Source organism: Typopeltis vanoorti, chromosome 4 (genome assembly GCF_054136105.1).
Source record: "Typopeltis vanoorti isolate ZY-2024b chromosome 4, IOZ_Tvanoo_1.0, whole genome shotgun sequence".
Lineage (NCBI taxonomy): Eukaryota > Metazoa > Arthropoda > Arachnida > Uropygi > Thelyphonidae > Typopeltis > Typopeltis vanoorti.
Genome location: NC_143552.1, coordinates 55,278,491 through 55,297,035, shown reverse-complemented (window position 1 = coordinate 55,297,035; position 18,545 = coordinate 55,278,491). Strand labels below are relative to the sequence as shown.

Here is an 18,545-nt window from a genome sequence, read left to right as displayed (position 1 = left end):
CTAGAAAGAAAATAAAAGGCACTTTGTCAGTAGAAATAGAAGACACTCAATCAGGTTTTCAAAAAGACAAAGGTACAAGAGAAGGAATCTTCAATTTGAAAATATGTGAAAGAAGCCTTGACAACCAGAAAAGCATATATCTTTGTTTTATTGATTACACCAAAGCATTTGATTCAATAGATCACAAGAAATTAATACATATCCTACAGAATAATGGGTTAAAAGGAAAAGATCTACGTATAATTACAAATATATACTGGAATCAAATGGCCTCAATAAGATATAAAAATACATATTCTGGCAACTTTGAAATCAAAAAAGGAGTAAGGCAAGGATGTGTCTTATCACCCTTACTGTACAATATATATAGTGAGCAAGTTTTTAAAAATATTTCAGAACTGAAGGGTGTAAAAGTTGGAGGTAGGAACTTCAAGTATGCAGATGACACAGTTCTTATAGCTGAATCTGAAGATGATCTGCAAAACTTAGTCACAGAAATTTACAACAGAAGCTTAGACATGGGACTAATTATTAACCTAAAGAAAACAAAGTGCATGATTATATCAAAAGAACCAATAAATAAGAAACTGAACATAACTGTTAACAAAAATAAAATCGAACAGGTTCAGTCTTTTATATATTTGGGACAAATGTTTACAGACAGAGGAAATTCCCTTAAAGAAATAAAAGGAAGAATAGAGATAGCAAGAAAGCCTTTACTGATATGAAAACTGTTCTAACATCCAGAGACATTAATATAGACAGAAGAAAAATATTGAAAAACGAAGATGTTTTAAAGAAAGTAAAAATGAAAAGAACATTCATGAAAATAATTAAAGAGCGAAAACTTAAATATTTTGGACATCTAACTAGACAAGAAGGCATTCAGAAATTAATATTAGAAGGGAAATTGGATGGAAAAAGAGGGAGAGGTAGACCCAGAAAAATGTGGTTTGAAGACATTAAGGACTGGACTGGCTTGAATTACCATAAATGTTCCAGAGCAGCAAAAGAAAGAAAAAGGTTCCGTGACATGGTTGCCAACTTCCTTCTAGGGGATGACACTTGAAGAAGAAGAGGATGGCTGACCGACATATCAAAAAATGGTATGTGGGGCATGCGAGTCTGCAAGATTTAATGTAACCAGCAGTGTACCACAAAGATCAGTCCTTGGTTCATGTTATCCAATCTATACATTAGTGACACTGGAAGGATTTCACAGAGACATACAGCTATTTGCTGATATGCAGTACTTGTAGAATGATTTGAATAGGCTGGAATTGTGGGCATGTGTAAATGTCAAGTCATGCACTCTGTTCTGATGAGATATCCAATGTCATATTATATTGGTGGGATTATACTAGAAGAAGCTGATCAGGCTAGGGATTTTGGAGTTTTGAAGTTGAAGAGCCATATAGCAAAGACTGCAAATACAATTCAGAGGAAAACTGCAATGCTGAAACAAATCTTGGGATTGTGGAATACTGATTATGAATGCAGACTGAGAATTTGTAAACTGCAGACACTAGCAAACAGAAGAAAGAGAGGGGGTTATATGATGGAGATTTACAAACTTCTAAAGATTCATACAGGATATCAGTAGATGAAATTTTTCATTTTATGGAGGGTGGAAAAAGGACGAGGGGGCATCTTTGGAAGTTGAAAATGAGTGCCATCAGGAATGGGATGAGAGCTTGATTTTTCTCTCATAGAGTGGAAAGTGACTGAAATGGACTGCCAATGGATGTGGTGAGTGCAGGTAGTGTAAATGAGTTCAAGAACAAGTATGACAGCTGGTGGCCTCCCTCAATGAGTTCATGACTCCTTGGAGGTCTCTCTTAAGAATAATAACAATAATATATATATATATATATATATATATACAGGGTGTTCGGGATAAATTTGACATATTTATAATTAATTATATTTTTCCGTAAGTTACATGTATTAACACACACTTCTCTTCATTTAAAAGTTTGGACCCTTCTTCATTCATATACAAGATGTCAGAAAGGATGGATAGCTGGAACCCACCTGAATCATGGAAGAGAATAACTTGTATCATGATGATTCGTGCCCGCCATCAAAATAAGGATATTACGACTGCTGCCCAATGCTCCCTGAATACAGTAAAAACAATCAGGCATGAACTAGAGACTTGCAATAGTGACTACGAGGATGTAGCAAGAAGAAAGATCCCTAGCAGACGATCTGATTGCGTTCGTACAGCAGAATTCCTCGCAAATCTGCAGGAACAGGTGTTGAAGAACCCTGGCATTGGAATTCGGGCTTTGTTCGTGGAGTTGCTAACTGTAGTCAAGCCCTGGATAACAAGGGTAGCCAATGGTAGGCCGTATGTATGGCAGCAGGATTCGGCCCCTTGCCACACCTCTGGGAAAAGTCAAAAATGGTTGTCTGAAAATTTCTACGACTTCACCAGTCCAAATGTTTGGCCTCCAAACTCCCCAGACCTTAACCCCATGGTTTATTTTGTATGGGGCGCAGTTGAAAAAGACACCAATCGCACTTCCAGTAATACAAAAGCCCAGTTAATGGATAAAATTAAAACAGTTTTTGCGGCCCTTCCCAGGGAGACTGTAGCATCAGCTTGTTCGAGGTTCCGAAGCAGAATTGAAGCTGTGATCGATGCTAATGGTGGTTATTTTGAGTAAATCTTGTTGATAGTATTGTAATTAACTCTGCCTGTAATGTTTTTTTGTCAATTCATTAAATTTAATAGATACAAAGAAGATTTTCTTTTTCCTTACGAAACTGTCAAATTTATCCCGAACACCCTGTATATATATACATACATACATACACGCACACACATACCATAGTCCCCCCCCTTATCGGCGGTCAATCCCGGTGAGAAAATATTAAATGGAAAAACAGTATTAAATGAACAATTTATAATTACATCAGCAAACTGGACATTACATCCAACATTATTTCAAAGCCTAACATCTGTAGAAACTATAAAAGTTTCATAAGTTGCCCTGATAGCTTACAAGAATACAATCCTTGTCATCCCCAAGTTGCCTTAGCTATTAAGTCACGTAGTGCAAGCTAACGCAACTCAGGAATGCTGAAGATTGTTTTCTCTTAAGCTCTCAGATCAACTTACGAAACTTCTATAGTTTCTACAAATATTCGGCTTTGAAATAATGTTGGATCTAATATCCACTTTGCCTATGTACTTTTACATTGCCAAAATGAAGCCAAACCTAATTTATAAATTAAACTTTATCATAGGCATGTATAGGAAAAAGGGTTCAGTACTATCTGCAGGGTGTCTTAGAACGTATCCCCAGCAGATGGGGGGGGGGGGGAAATACTGTATGTTATATATATAAAATTGTTGAATTATAATTTTTTCTGTAAATATTTGTGCCAACCACTCGGGCCTAGCCAGCCTGGTTGGCCGAGTGGTTAGCGTATCTGCTCTCCAGCTAAAAGGCTGCAGGTTTGAATCCCGTCGTGGGCATGGATGTTTGTGATTGTCTGTGAAAAATACTAGTAGTGGTGGTGGGCAGTAGATGGCCTTGGTGTAGGTGATGATGATAGTTACTGTTCATTGTAATTGGCAGATTGAGTAGTGGAGATGGAGAGCTGTAGAGTAGGTGTCCTCCTTTGATGAGTCTTTGGACTCCCTGGAGATGTCAGTAATAATAATAATAATTTAAAGTTAAGCAAGTTTCTCAGATATGAGAAGCATACTTAACTGCTCTTGGACTAAAGAAAGTGAAAGGGGTCAAAGCAGAACTTATCTAAGATAAATATTACTGAACTGTTGACTACTGCAGCAAATGAGGATAGGAGTTTTATATTAGGTCACTGATCTTCCTGTGAATTTCAGAATTAACACAGTGCTTAAATGGCTAATCCGATAACGTAAGCCAGAGGAGAACAGTAATGTGATCAGGAGCATTACATATAGCAACAATGGCAAGAAATGAGTTATCATATACAAATGATAAAGGAGAGCACAAATCAATCTCATTTACAATAAATACAGAAGTTGGAAAGCCTATGATATCAGTATAATTTTTTTCCACTTCTGCATTTATAATAAATTCTTTCTTATTGTAAATGAGATTGATGTAAGCCAGAGGAGAACCAGAGGAGAGACTCTCCTCTGGTTCTCCAGAGGAGAGTCTCTCTCTTTATCATTTGTATATGATAACTCGTTTCTTGCCATTGTTGCTATATGTAATGCTCCTCATCACATTACAGCCATTTAAGCACTGTGTTAATTCTGAAATTCACAGGAAGATCAGTGACCTAATATAAAATTCCTACCCTTGTCCACATATGGTACTAATGTATTACAAGTTGACAAGTTTTCATGTGCAGGAGTAATATGAAAAAAAGTTAATGTAATCCAAAGTAATTATTTTCAAAATAAGAACTTCTTAACATAATAAACTACAAGGAAAATTACATACCGTTTTGTAGAAAACTTTGGATTGGGAACTAAGATGATCTGATTTTGCAACTAAATCATCTAATTTCTCTCCTCTTTCAAGTACAGACTCAATAGTATTATGCTAGAAATAAGTGAATTAGTTCCATACCTTATTAAAATAATAAATGAATTAAATAGACATTTAGGGCTATTAAGGAAAGATTTGCTTCTTATTTTGTTTTTTCAAAAGTTTCACAAAAAATTATCTGTAAATCAGTATTATGAAAGAAAACAATGTCATAAGCATCTGAAATTTTTTAAACAAATTACTTTTCAACAAAAATTACTTGAACTTGTCTCCTTAATATATTACAACAAAATTAAAATGATAAACAATATCATTTCCAGGCCTGCTGGAACAACCTGGGGTTGTGGTGCACAAGTCCTCTGCACTAGCCCTCGCATTCTCTGTAGCAGAATACCATGCCCCTATCTGGGAAAGAAGTGCAAACACACACTAACATTATAGACACCCAGCTAAATTCTACCACGTGCACAATTAGTGAGACAGTGAGAAGCACTCCTCTCTCCTGGCTGCGTGTCCTATCTAATATTGCTCCACCAAACATACAGAGAAGACAAGTGTTGATTAAAGAATTAAATAAAGTGATGAGCAACCCACTCCTGCCCCTGCACCAGACTCTCATAAATCCGAGTCTTCACCTAAATTCTAGAAAGCCTTTCTGGTCCAACAATCTTCCAATAAACGGCTTCCTGGTAGAAGGTCCCTGTGATCTGCAGCCTGGTTTTACTCTTCCTAGGAAGTTTTGGTCATCTATCAACAGGATCAGAACTAACCAGGGAAGATGTGGCTACCTACTACATAAATGGAGGTGGTTAGACCACCCTTATTGTGATTGTTCTCCCATGGCCCAGACGATTACTCATTGTGAACAACTGCCCAAGATGCCAATTTCATGGTGGTGGCCTTCAGGACATCCGCAAGGTGACTGATAAGGCCCTGGATTGGCTTTCCAGATTGGACATTGACCTGTAGATGTTTTGTATTCCTTTTGCCATAAGAATAAAAAAAAATTACAGCAAACATCCATTTTTATGATTGCTGACATATTGTCGTTAAAAAGCTGTTGTAAATCAAAAACTGATTTCCCAGGAGTTAAGTAATCAATTGAGATTACATTCCTAAAATTAGTTTGAACCTAACATAAAAGATTACACAAAAAGTTTATTTATTGTAAAATAAAGCACCTAAAACTTTGGACAAATTCCATCAATTTCATTTCATATTCCTGAAGGCTAAGAATTTCAAGCTTCTCTTCTAATGCTTCCTGCTTTTTTTTTTTTAGGGATTCTGTATTATGAAATTCACTTTTCATTTTTCTAGACGTTGAGGGCATAAATTTTTACTGCACTATAAACGATTTTAAACTAAGCATACAATAAACGAAAAGCAAGGCAAATTTGCCTGAAGTGCTTGAAAAACTCTGGAACAGGGTTTCTGGACTATGTAAAAAAAAAAATAAATAAATGTAAAAAATAAAAATTATAAAATCTTTAGTCTGCTCCTCACAACACTGATATACTACAAGTTTACAACCTTTTGCAGGTGAGAGACACATAAAAATAAAAATACAACAGTTCACTTTAACCATACATCATTTTAAACCACAGCACCAAGCGATCTGGGCATAATAAATTGATTTTTTTTTTTTTTTAACACAAATATGTATGCAATATTTTGTGATGTAAAACAGACAATCATTGGATAAATAAACCATGTTGATTTAGATATTAGAAATTATTCATACTAAGTAAAATGATTTATTCTTGGTTAGAAACTACAATCTCAGTCAGCAATCTTGGATAGAAGGATTGCCTTTTTCTATGGTGTGGCATTTCATATATTGGTAAAAGCAGGTCATAAAAAACAAGTCTAATGTAATTGCATTCTGCCTAAATGAAATACTGCTAGAAACCACTAACAGAATAAAGAAAGCTGTGCATATGATACTAGACAGTAATTTTATCAATTCCTCACTTCTTGCAGTTTTTAAGTGTATTTTAAGTCAGAAATTGAGTGACAACCAGCAGTAATTAATTTCTACTAAACCAGTGTTTTTGAACTTTCTGACAGTGACTCATAATAAAAAAATAAAAAAAAAAAATACGCTTTACAACTTGCCCCAGCACCTCCATCCACCCAACCACAACATATATATATATATATATATGAGGTTTGTCCGGAAAATTCCTGAACTTTTGAATTATCACACCAACAAGCACTACTAGCTGCATACTTCACATGCTGCAATCTAGGCATTGGGAAATAGTCTAGCAAAAACTTCAAGATGATATTTTGCTTAGTTACTGTACTATATCTGTGTCAACAAATGTTTCAATGAATCTGGTGATTTTTTGTTTTGTTTAAAATGAGCGATTTTCGTGATCAACGAATTTGTGTGAAGTTTTGCATCAAATTGGAAAACTTTTTCCAATTTGAAATGTTAAAAACAGCATCTGGGAATGAGGATTTAGGCAAGACTGAAACATATGAGTGGTTGAAATGTTTTATAGATGGCCGAACTTCAGTCAACGACAATTCGCGTTCAGGATGACTGTCAACATCGAAAATTGACGAAAATGTTGCAAAGTCATCGTGAGATTCTTATCCAAAATTTAGGCATGTATTATATTGTAGCCCAATTTGTGCCTTGCCTTTTGACTGACAATCAAAAACAAATTTGAGTTGATGTGAGCCAAGAGATTTTCAGTCAAGCTTACAAGGATGAAAACTTTTTAAAAAACATCATTTCCAGGGATGAGATGCGAGTTTACGGTTATGATGTCAAACAAAAGTTCAATCATCACTATAAGTGTCAAAAGGGCCACCATGATCAAAAAAAGTGAGACAAGTGCAGTCAAATGTCAAAGTGATGATGATGACAGTTTTTTTTAGATTCTAAGAGCATTGTTCACCATGAATTTCTTCCACAAGGAGTATTATCTTGAAGTAATGCAACGTCTTCATGGGGCTATCAGAAAAATAAGCCTGATGTTTGTAGGAAAAACTGACGGATACTTCATCATGATAATGCACTTGCACACACACATCATTACTAATCAATTTTTGGAGAAGCATGAAACAATGGTTGTTCCACAGCCTGCTTACTCACCTGAGCAGACTTTTTTTATTCACCAAATTAAAATTGATGTTTTGAGTCTATTGATGCAATAAAGAAAAAAATCACTAGCAGAACTGTGCAGTATCCTGAGAGAAGCATTCCAGAAATGTTTCAAAGATGGAAGAAATGCTGGCAGCGATGTGTACAAAGTGGGGAAGAGTACTTTAACGGCAACAAGGCCAAAAAGTTAGACAGGAAAAGTTTTATTTAAAAAATTTGGGAATTTCCCAGACAAACCGTGTGTGTGTGTATTAGGCCAAGGAGCAATAGCCAGGGAACTGAGGTTATCCAACACCAGCAACTCACAGCAAAGGTGGAACAAGTGCCAAGCACTTTCCCACAACCTAAATATCAGATTAATATCTTGTAACCTATATAGATATTAAGCTGATTATATCACAAAGCTACACTTTTACCTTTGTGAAAAGGTAGAGAAGCAAAAAGTGTAGTATCCGACTGTTACTAGTTTAATATCTGATGTGAATGCCAACAGCCCTCAAGATATCAAAACTGATTTTTGGAAAGTGGTTTACTCCACCTTTGTCACAAATTGTCCTGGTGCACTAGCTCCAGGGTCAGCTCTCTCCTTTGGGGAGAAATGAAAAACATATATTAAACTGAAACAAAAGTTTCACAAAACAATACCTGTCCTTACTACACATAAAGTGTAAAAACAAAAACGTAACAAAGTTAACATCAAACATGAAGTTTATTAATATTTAAATACGACAAAAACAGAAATTAGGAAATATTTTATTCAATGCCAGGGCTGTGCTTGCCACAAAATATAAAAGGATTCATTTTTATTCATAGGAATATAAACAGTTTTGCTCACTACACATTCTTTTGGAAAACAATCGAAAATGTCCCTGTAAAGTTATAAATATCAAACACCAATGCAATGCAAGGAAAACAAGTAGCTTTATTGTATCACTAAATACAGTATGGACACAATTAGGGTATGTTCTATATGCAGCAACAATTAGTGTACACTGGAGACATGAAAACAACTTGACTCTGCATAGTGATAAACTGCACTCCCACAAATACTATACATTATCAATAAGACAGTACTAATTTGACAATTAAAATTTAATCAAAAATATTCAAACTAACACATTGTATACATGTAAAACTTCGTACAAAAATGCCTACTCAATATGGAAGGAACATAATATACCGTCAGGTGAGTTCCCTTTTGAAGGGAAATGAGGGATGTGACACTGCGCAGCGTGAACATGTTAAAGCTGAGATACACACTAATATTTTCTATGATATCTCATTTTAAAAAAACATTAGTCATGATCCACAGTTTGAAAACACTATAATAAATAGTAGAGACAATGTAAAAAACATAAACTTCAACTTTTGACTAAACATGTAAGGGCTTAACTGGGTGTAAGCATTTGACATTTTAAGATAACTAACCAGAAATAACTTTTTATTTTTATCCAATACTTTGACTGAGCATTATCAAGGACATAATGTAGATCAATTTGTAGGAGCAAGGGACCCAAAGACTCCAGTGTGATCTTATAATATAATATAGTGGAACTGCCAACATTCACTTGGATGAGCATAAAAAATATGTTCGGTTACCAACATTTCAGCTCCTCAAGATTGTGAACCATGATGCTAATGAATGAGATTATTGTAGTCAGTAGGGAAAAAATGGTGTGAATTAAAGAAATCTCTCGTGGCACAAGTATCTTTAAAGAACAATGGAAGTGGTGTTTGGATTCATTGCATCTTTATTACACAGATGCAGATATAAATCTACAGCATTTTCTCCAATCTAAATAAACACAGCTGCCTCACACTACAAAAAATCTGGGAACTGTTATTAAGAGACTTTAATCAAAAACTGCCTTACTGTGCCTGTAGAGGGCACAAAATTAGTACTGTAGAATTACTTCATTTAGTATTCAATCTTTTGTTTACATTCCTGCTGTATGCTTTCATGCACCTTTATACTGTGAAAATGTGTTGCTGACAAATTAAAAAAAAAACATTGGCTTAATAATTACATAAAATTCAGTTAAATATTATCTGTAGACATTTATTTCCATTCAACAAGTGTCTAAGAATTTGTACCAAATTTATCACACTGAATACATAATTGCTGAGACATAGAACAAATATAACTATTTGTTCTATGCTTCAACAATTACAGCAAGAACTCTTAAACATCAAATGATCAATGAAACTCAATAGCTTCTCAGAAAGGGCCATATAACAGCTTTTTAAATTCTTTAATCCTCAACATACTGTTTCCAAGGAAACAGCACTGAGATCTACAAGTTCAGGAAGTACACAGAAGAGACTGAATGGACTATTATGAACTGCTACATAAATGATGAGTATACTGAATTTGTTAATAAATTCAACGAGTGCAAGAAAAAAATCAGAAATTCCTATGAAACAAAAGAAAAGAGAACGACTCTCACCTCAAACTATAGAACTACTGAAAAAGAGAAAAGAACTGAAGAAATCTGAAGAAAATTTTCTAGAATCCAAAATATCTGTAAGTTACTAAGAAAAAGAATTCCAGAAGACTACAAAGGCTTTCAGGATACAAAAACTAAGAGTAGCAGCACAAGCAAAAACAAGCCTGAAAAAAATAGAGAGAGACTTACATTTTAAACAGTCAATTCCATCTGCTTTACAGGATCAAAATGGAGAAAAACATACTAATAGAAAAAGGATAGCAGAAATTGTGCAGAATTTCTATAATGACCTTTATGCAACCAAATGCCAAGTCTCAGAACCTATCATTCCAAAACCAAGCAATATACCAGATTTATTTCCAGAAGAAATAGAACATGCCCTTAAGAAAATGAATAAAGGTAAAGCCTCAGTACTTGATCATGTTAAGGCTAAACAAGGTGGACCAACTATATTCAGAGCCTTGGCTACCAGATTCGTGTGGTACAGTAATCCCTCGATTAATGCGCCCCCGATTAGTGTGACAGCACAAGCCGGCGAAACTAGTTGGTAATTAAATTAGTTATTCACCTACACTTGACCGATACCCAAATTCGATTAATGCGCCTATACACATCTTAAAAATAAATCTTACAGTTAATGAAAATTAACTATTATTTAGATATTGGTCAAGTGTAGGTGAATAACTAATTTAATTACCAACTAGTTTTGCCAGCTTGTGCTGTCGGCTAAACTAGTTGGTAATTAAATTAGTTATTCATTAAATTATTAAATATTTTTCCTACACTTGACCAATATCTAATAGTTAATTTTCATTAATCTTTGTGGTCAAGAATTAACAATTTCTAAATGTTACAGTTTTTAAAAATTTTCTATCTGTACATTTTTGGCTAACTATTTTAAAAAATCACTCACCAGAATGAAATAATTTAGTTACCAATTTAAAACATTTTACAAGGTTATTTTTAATGGCACACTACACTACTTCCATGTACACTATGTTCCAAATTTTTACCACCAAAATTTATGTCATCTGCTATAGTATGCTCACAGATTCGAGACCCTTCAACACTTCTGCTCATGTTACAAAAAGGAGAATCCATTCCAATAATAGGATAATCAATCAGTCTTCTGGGATGAGTTGTTTATTATTACATATCAGAAAATTAACTTCTCTTTTATGAACTACAATGATTCATTGCAGTTTTTAAAGTGGTAACTATTTTGCTTGTGTAACAGTTGAGAAATTTTATCTATAAAGCACGTGATTTCGTGTGTTCGTGACCAATTCGTACGTCCTTCATTTCTTTCTCCCTTTCAATGATAACGTCCAAGAGTTAATTAAATCTCATTCTGAAGAATTGAATGATTCTGACCTGCTAAATTTAGATGCACAGCGGGAAGACCCGAAGAATATGAAGAAAATTAACCACTGATAGTCAGTCAAAAGAGATTTCACAGAAACAATTTGAAAATATTTTTCATACAATCGAAGTTTTTAAGCAGCAATGCTTACAGGCTGACCCTGACGAAGAGAGAAGCAGTAAAATTTGCAGAAGAGTAGAAGAGGCAATAGTGCCATACCTTGGTCTTTTGTTTGAAAAAAAAAAAAAAAAAAAGAAACAAAATGCCCGCCAAACTACGTTAGCTAAATTCTTTGTTAAGAAGCAGAATAATAAATTTATATTCAGAATATGTTTTATTGTCTTTCAGCTTCATGTTTTCCTTTAACTAGACCCTGAGATATACCCTAATTCTTTTATAAAAAAAATTAAGGGTCAAAAAAGAAATCTGAGGAACGAATTATACATTTTCCCATAGGTTATTATATTCGTTTCATTTGCCTGTTTTAAAGAACACATTAGGCCCACTAATCGAGGGATTGCTGTACTTCAAAAACCATACTTCCATTCAAAAAAGGGAACAAGGAAGACATAAAAAATTATCGTCCAATCTGTCTACTCTCTCACAATATAAAATCATGAACAGAGTAATACTGAGCAGAATCCAAAACACTCTCAAAGACTACTCCAGTAGAGAGGAGGCAGAATACAGAAGAGGCTTCTCCACAATAGATCATATCCAGGTCATTTTGCAACTAACAGAAAAATGCAGAGAATACCAAATCCCTCTATGTTTCCTCTTTATTGATTTTAAAAAACCATATGAGACCATACAACACAATGCAGTCATCAGTTCCTTACAAGAAAAAAAATGTGGATCCTACTTACATCCACATGGTAAAAAAAATTAACAAATATCAGACCACACAAATAACCCTATTTGATCAACCTATAAATATAGATATAAAGAGAGGGGTCTGCCAAGGAGATGTGATCTCCACCAAATCTATTTACCAGCACTTTAGAATATATTCTGAAATAAATAAACCTAAATGAAGGAATAAGCATAGATGGTGAAAAATGAAATCCTTATGTTTGCCAATGATCTAGTACTAATATCTCAAAACTCAAAAGACCTAGAAGAAATGGGTGTACACACAGCATTAAGATAGGCTTAGAAATGAATCTAGAAAAAACAAAATGGATTAAAAACATCTACACAAGTGACAGTCACCTATGTATTAATAACATTCCTATAGAACAACTTAACTCTTACAATTACTTACGACAAACAATAAAAATGAATAACGATTTATCTGAAGAACTAGTACAAAGAAAGAAAGCTGCATGACTATCATTCAACAGACTAAAAGAAACACTACTGATCCAAATCTTGGCATCTCTGCAAAGGCAAAACTTATTTAATAGTGAAATTCTTCCATCAGTCACATATGAATTAAAAACATGGAATACAAGAAAAGTAGAGACTCTCAGAATAACTCTGCGTGCAATAGAATGTAGGATTTGTCATCATCATCAAATTTATGCCATGTACCCTCAAGGGGTGTACAGGATATGATAGTACTACATGAAAAAAGTTACATCATTACTAACTTCTTATCTACAATTTTCCTCCAAATCAGTCTGTTACTTGAAGACTCCAACATTATCAGATCTTATATTTCTATCGTCTAAGGCACTTTGTACCGTATCAATCCACCTATATCTTGGTCTTCCTCTGGGTTGTTTTCCTGCCAACCTGACAGTGAACACGTGTTTTGCTAATCTTTCTTCGCCCATTCTGTTTAAGTGAACATACCACCTGAGATTAGCTCTGCTAATGCGTTCCTGGATGCTGACAATGTCAAGTTCTTTCCTAATATCCTCGTTTTTAATATGATATTGCCATTGATGCCATGTGTTCATGCCTATAATCTTTCTCAGGACTCTCATATCTGCGGTCTCTAGTCTTTGGTCAAGTGTTTTACTTCTGACCCAACTCTCAGATCCATAAGTTAAAACTGGTTTGAACACTGTCTTGTATACAGCTAATTTAGTGTTCCGACTAATTTCTCTCTTATTCCATATGAACTTATTCAATTGACTTCCTACCATACCAGCTTTGTTGATTCTGTTGTCTATTTCCATATTTAATTTACAACCTTCACTAAAAATCGTGCCTATGTAGCTGAAATGTTTTATTTGTTCCACAGGTTCTCCATTCACAACACAGTTGACATTTTCAATGATTCTGCCTATTTTCATTGTCATTGTCTTTTTATTGCTGACCTTCATACCATATCTATTACAACAGCTATTCAATTTAGTCAGAGAATCTTGCAGACTTGTAGCATATTTATTTAGAAGTGTCACATCATCCACATAAAGCAAAGAGCTGACATTAACATCTCCAATTTTGATATCATGTTTAATACCACTTTCCTTCATAATGTGATCCATATAGATAATGAATAACAGAGGGGATAATGTACATCCTTGTCTCACACCAGATTTAACATTAAACCATCTTCCTGTACTTTCTTCAATTCTAACTGACTTACAACTCAAATAAAAACTAAGTATTGCTTGATATAATGCCCCATTGACATCATATAACTGCAGCATATTGAATAGCTTCTCTCTTGGCACCTTGTCATATGCCTTTTTCAAATCGACAAAACTTAAATACAGATCTCTGTTATATTCCCATTTCTTCTCGACTATTTGTCGTAAAGTGAAGATCTGATCCTGACAGCCTCTATTTGATCTGAATCCAGCTTGTTCTTCACCAAGCTTTTCTTCCACAATTCTTCTCAACCGTTTCTCAAGTATACTTGCATAGTTCTTGCCAGGAACACTCAGTAGGGAAATACCTCTGTAATTCTCACATTCAGTTTTTTCACTTTTTATATATGGGTACTATGAGAGCTCTACTCCAATCATCGGGAATTCGTCCCTCTGTCCAGGCTTTCTGAACTATGCAGTGCAGCCACTGTAAGACTCTTATACCACCATACTTCAGCATTTCTGGTCGAATATCATCTACTCCTGCTGCCTTTCCACATTTCAAGCCTTTGATGGCTTTTTCTACTTCAAGTATGGATATGTATTCCTGACTGTATGCCTGTTGAATATTTTTTACCACTGTGCTATTACTGCTTGTTTCATTTAGCAGTTTTTCAAAGTAATTACTCCATACTTCAAGGATATCTTTTTCTCCTGTTTTCATGTCACCTTTATCATCTCTAACTCCTTTTACAGCACTCTTTCCTCCATTCCTAAGCTTCTTCGACAACCTTCAAAATATTTTGCCACCTTCTTGATATTTATTGTCTATGTTCTTGCCAAAGTCCTCCCATGACTTTTAGTTAGCTAGTTTTACACACTGTTTAGCTTTCTTATATTTGTCTCTGTATTCTCTAAGAGCACAAGCTGACTTATTTGACAGGAACTTTTGATATGCTTTCTTCTTTTCCTTCAATGCCTCTAACTTCCTGTGTCCACCAGGGAGTTCTGATTTTTTTATCCTTGCAGACAACCTCACCACATGCCTCTCTGGCAGAATCAATCAATGTTTTCTTCAGAGTTTGCCAGTGAACTCCAAGGTTTGATTCCTGTTCTCAAACTCTTTCATTTTTTCTTCAATAATCTTTGTGTATTTTAGTCTACAGTTCACATCTGAGAGCTGCTCAACTTTTATTCCTTTTAAAACTTTCTTACATGTTATTCTTTTCAATATGAAATTCAATTTTATCCTGCTCAAGACTAAATAGTGATCACTTCCAATTTCAAATCCTCTGTACACTCTGGTGTCCTGCACCAGGGAGAAAACATCACTATCAACAATAACATAGTCAATGAGACTTTTCTTATTCCTTGCCTCTTCTCTCCATGTGAATTTGTGCACATTTTTATGTTGGAACATGGTGTTAGTAATAATCAGTCCATGTCCTGAACAGAAATCCAACAGGTATTTGCCATTATTATTGGCTTTGCTCTTTTCTCCAAATTTTCCCCAAATATTTTTGTATGTCTGACAATCATTTCCTACTCTGCTGTTTAGATCCCCAACAAGGACCAACTTTTCCTTTTTCATTGTGTCAGTTGCTTTTTCTAAAGCCTCAAAAAATTCCTCCACTTCTACCTTAGTAGAACCTTCTGTGGGATAGGCACAAATAAGTCTCATTGTCCAGTTCCCCATTCTCATATTTGCCCACATTACTCTACTTGAGACTGACTGCCATTCAAGAAGATTAGCCTCGTATTTTGTGTTGAATACTATAGCTCCTCCTTCTTTTCCTTGATTGCCATTGCCTGTATATAACATTTTGTATTTATTGCTCAGAAAGATCTCACCAGTTTTTGTCTTTTTTGTTTCAGTCACCCCTATTATGTCGATCTGGTACTTATATAATTCCTCAGCTAGCTCCATTTCTTTGCCATTCAGGCTTCTTACATCGATAGTACCGATCTCTGGTGATGTCGAGTTGGGGTTTGTTTTCAGATTTGTTCCGGTAGCTGACTTTTCGCTGTTCGTCCTGGTTCCCTGGCGAAAACAATGGGGGGGGGGGGGGGCTTGTTTAACCGGGCAATGCCTCAGCCGGCATGAAATTTTGCCATGTCGTATATCATTTTTTATTTTGGTTTAACCAATAAGAATACAATTTGATCGGCTAAATCCCAAAGTGCCAGCCCATCCTCACCTTCTCATAGTGCACCCTGTTGGGTGCACCACAAGAAGGTAAGGATTGGACATTAGGTCAGAAGCCCTGGTCAGTTCTCCGCATTCCTTTAAAGGCTATGTGGAGGTCTCCTCTCAGTTATACAGCTTTGACCCTTAAGCACCCCCGTAGGATTTGTAACATAAGCAAAATGGAATATGTTAGAAATACAGAACTAAGAAAGAGGTCAGGCATAAAAGATGTGGTAAGTGCAGTATACGAAAGCAAGATGAGATGGACAAACTACATAGCCAGACTCAGGGATAACTAATATTATTATTATACTAATTTTATGATCAAGAAAATGCCTTCATGATATGAGATTTTATTCTTATTATATTTTGATAGTTAAAAAATGTTTTTCTTATGTAAGATAAATTAACACAGATGATTGTGTGCAAATATTTCATGTTTAGATCACGAAATATTTGTTTAAAAATGATAGCCTTAACAAGTTGTACACAAGCTGTATTAATAAACGTTTCTGTGTGAAATACGGCTTTTTTTGCTCGACGATGCGAGCCCCTTGTTAAAATTTCCATAGCTCACTACAGGATATATATACATCAATATCCTTTTCTCTGTCTCTCTCTCACCAATATTTATTTTATAATGGTTGAAATAATACTTACCAATATTATTTTGGTTTCTTCTAAATCAGACTGTATTTTAGTTATTGCATCAGCTTCTTTCGGATCCTAAACCAAATTTGAAATATTTAATAAGTAATATACATATATTTATACTTTGGTGTTGCTGGTTATTCATAAGTGTCAAAAGGTATAAACAATACCAAGAGAAAATATATATATAAAATTAATTCATTGACCTCACTAATATTTTGCTGGTTTTCTATCCAGAATCTTTAGAGCACGAATTACAACTGTGACAAGCACACAGCACTCAATTGTATCATTGTAGAAACAATTCACATTGTAGCTGAAAAAATTAATGTCTTAAGAAGGCACCCTCTAGGCCAGTTATCTGTACTGTAGAGGGTTATTCAGTTAAGTTTTTTTTTCTCTTAGTGTTGTTTATATCGTGAAGCAGTATTATTAAAGATTGTAATAACCATAAATTCTAATTAGTTATTTTATGAATTTGAATTGAATTTTTTTAAACTTAAATTTGAAATGAAAAATTGACCCCCCCCCCAAAAAAAAACCATATAGTATCTTTTATTTGGAGTACTATCAACTCTCACTATAGCAGAAGCAGTTATTACTGCAAACTCACTCATTATAACAAAACTAGTAAAAAGTTCAAAATAAAGTGCCATAGGCACAATGTAAAAATGTATACATTTACTACAACAAATTATCCATTATAACAAGTGACTCTGGTCCTTAAAAGTTATAGTGACGACAAACTGTATATGTATACAAATATAACCAGAGTGTGAATCCTTTAATGAACAAAAGGAATAAACAAGTTTATATCAGAAAACCAAACTGGAGAGATTAAAGTTTAACATCAAACCATAACAATCTCTATTATCAAGCTTTTACATGCTCCATTGTAATATATTTTACATGCTGCATGTAATATATGCATTGCATACAATGCATATATTACATGCAGCTTACAAGTACTGATTAACATTTATATTTTCAATTTTGTATCAATATTCATATTTACATTTATATTTTTATATCTATATGTACATATTCCAACCTTTACATCCATATTTATATTTTTACATGTACATATATTTACACTATATAATTCATACAATATCAGTAATTTATGTTAGATTACAACAGCTGGAAGTTAATCTTATTGGCAAATTTAATTAATTCTGAGTAATACTTTTTGATAACTCTATTTTGACACTAGCCACTTGTCTCCAGAAATGATGACATGTTGTATTAGGGGGGGGGGGGGGCATCTGGATGGAGTCCAGTAGCTGACAGTCATAAAGTATATGGTCAACAATCTGTTTAAGGTGTGGACTACAAATGCATAACGGTGATTCCAGGATATGGAATCTGTGTAAGTAGTGCCTTAGTTTTTCCATGTCCCATTAGTAGTGTGGTTAAATCTGAAGAAATGGGATATTTTTTTTAGCTAGAGTCAGCTTCTGATGCTTGGCAAGAATTCTTTTGTTGTTGTTGATCCGTTTTTTGATGTTTTCCATTCTTCTTCACACAAGTCTAGGCTTCTTTCTTGTGCAAGTGTTTTTATAGCAGATTTTGAGTATTTTTAGTAACTTGTTTCTAGTCATTTGTTTTTAACTGTTTTTCTTTAGACAGCTGATATGCTCACTCATTTCCTGTTACCCCAGTATGTGTGTTCACCCAACAGAACTTGATTTCCCATCGAGATAGAGTGAGATTCCAAACCAGGTTTCTTGTCTATTCTATTAATGCTATATGGTTGTTCTGGGTTTTTTATGCCATCTATAGTGCTTCTACTATCACTGTAA

At 34.5% G+C, this 18,545-nt stretch overlaps 1 protein-coding gene across 3 annotated transcripts in view; it reads right to left on the bottom strand.

Moving 5' to 3' along the window:
• The window catches only part of LOC150107317 (synaptobrevin homolog YKT6-like), a 108,653-nt gene that overhangs the window by 12,858 nt on the left and 77,250 nt on the right, over positions 1 to 18,545 (bottom strand). For all 3 annotated transcript variants that reach the window (XM_090391181.1, XM_090391183.1, XM_090391182.1), the window contains exons 7-8: positions 16,753 to 16,818; positions 4,449 to 4,550 (exon numbers count right to left, since the gene is read on the bottom strand). In XM_090391181.1, the coding sequence (XP_090247307.1) occupies positions 4,449 to 4,550; positions 16,753 to 16,818 (168 nt within the window). The remainder of the gene's footprint in view (positions 1 to 4,448; positions 4,551 to 16,752; positions 16,819 to 18,545) is intronic.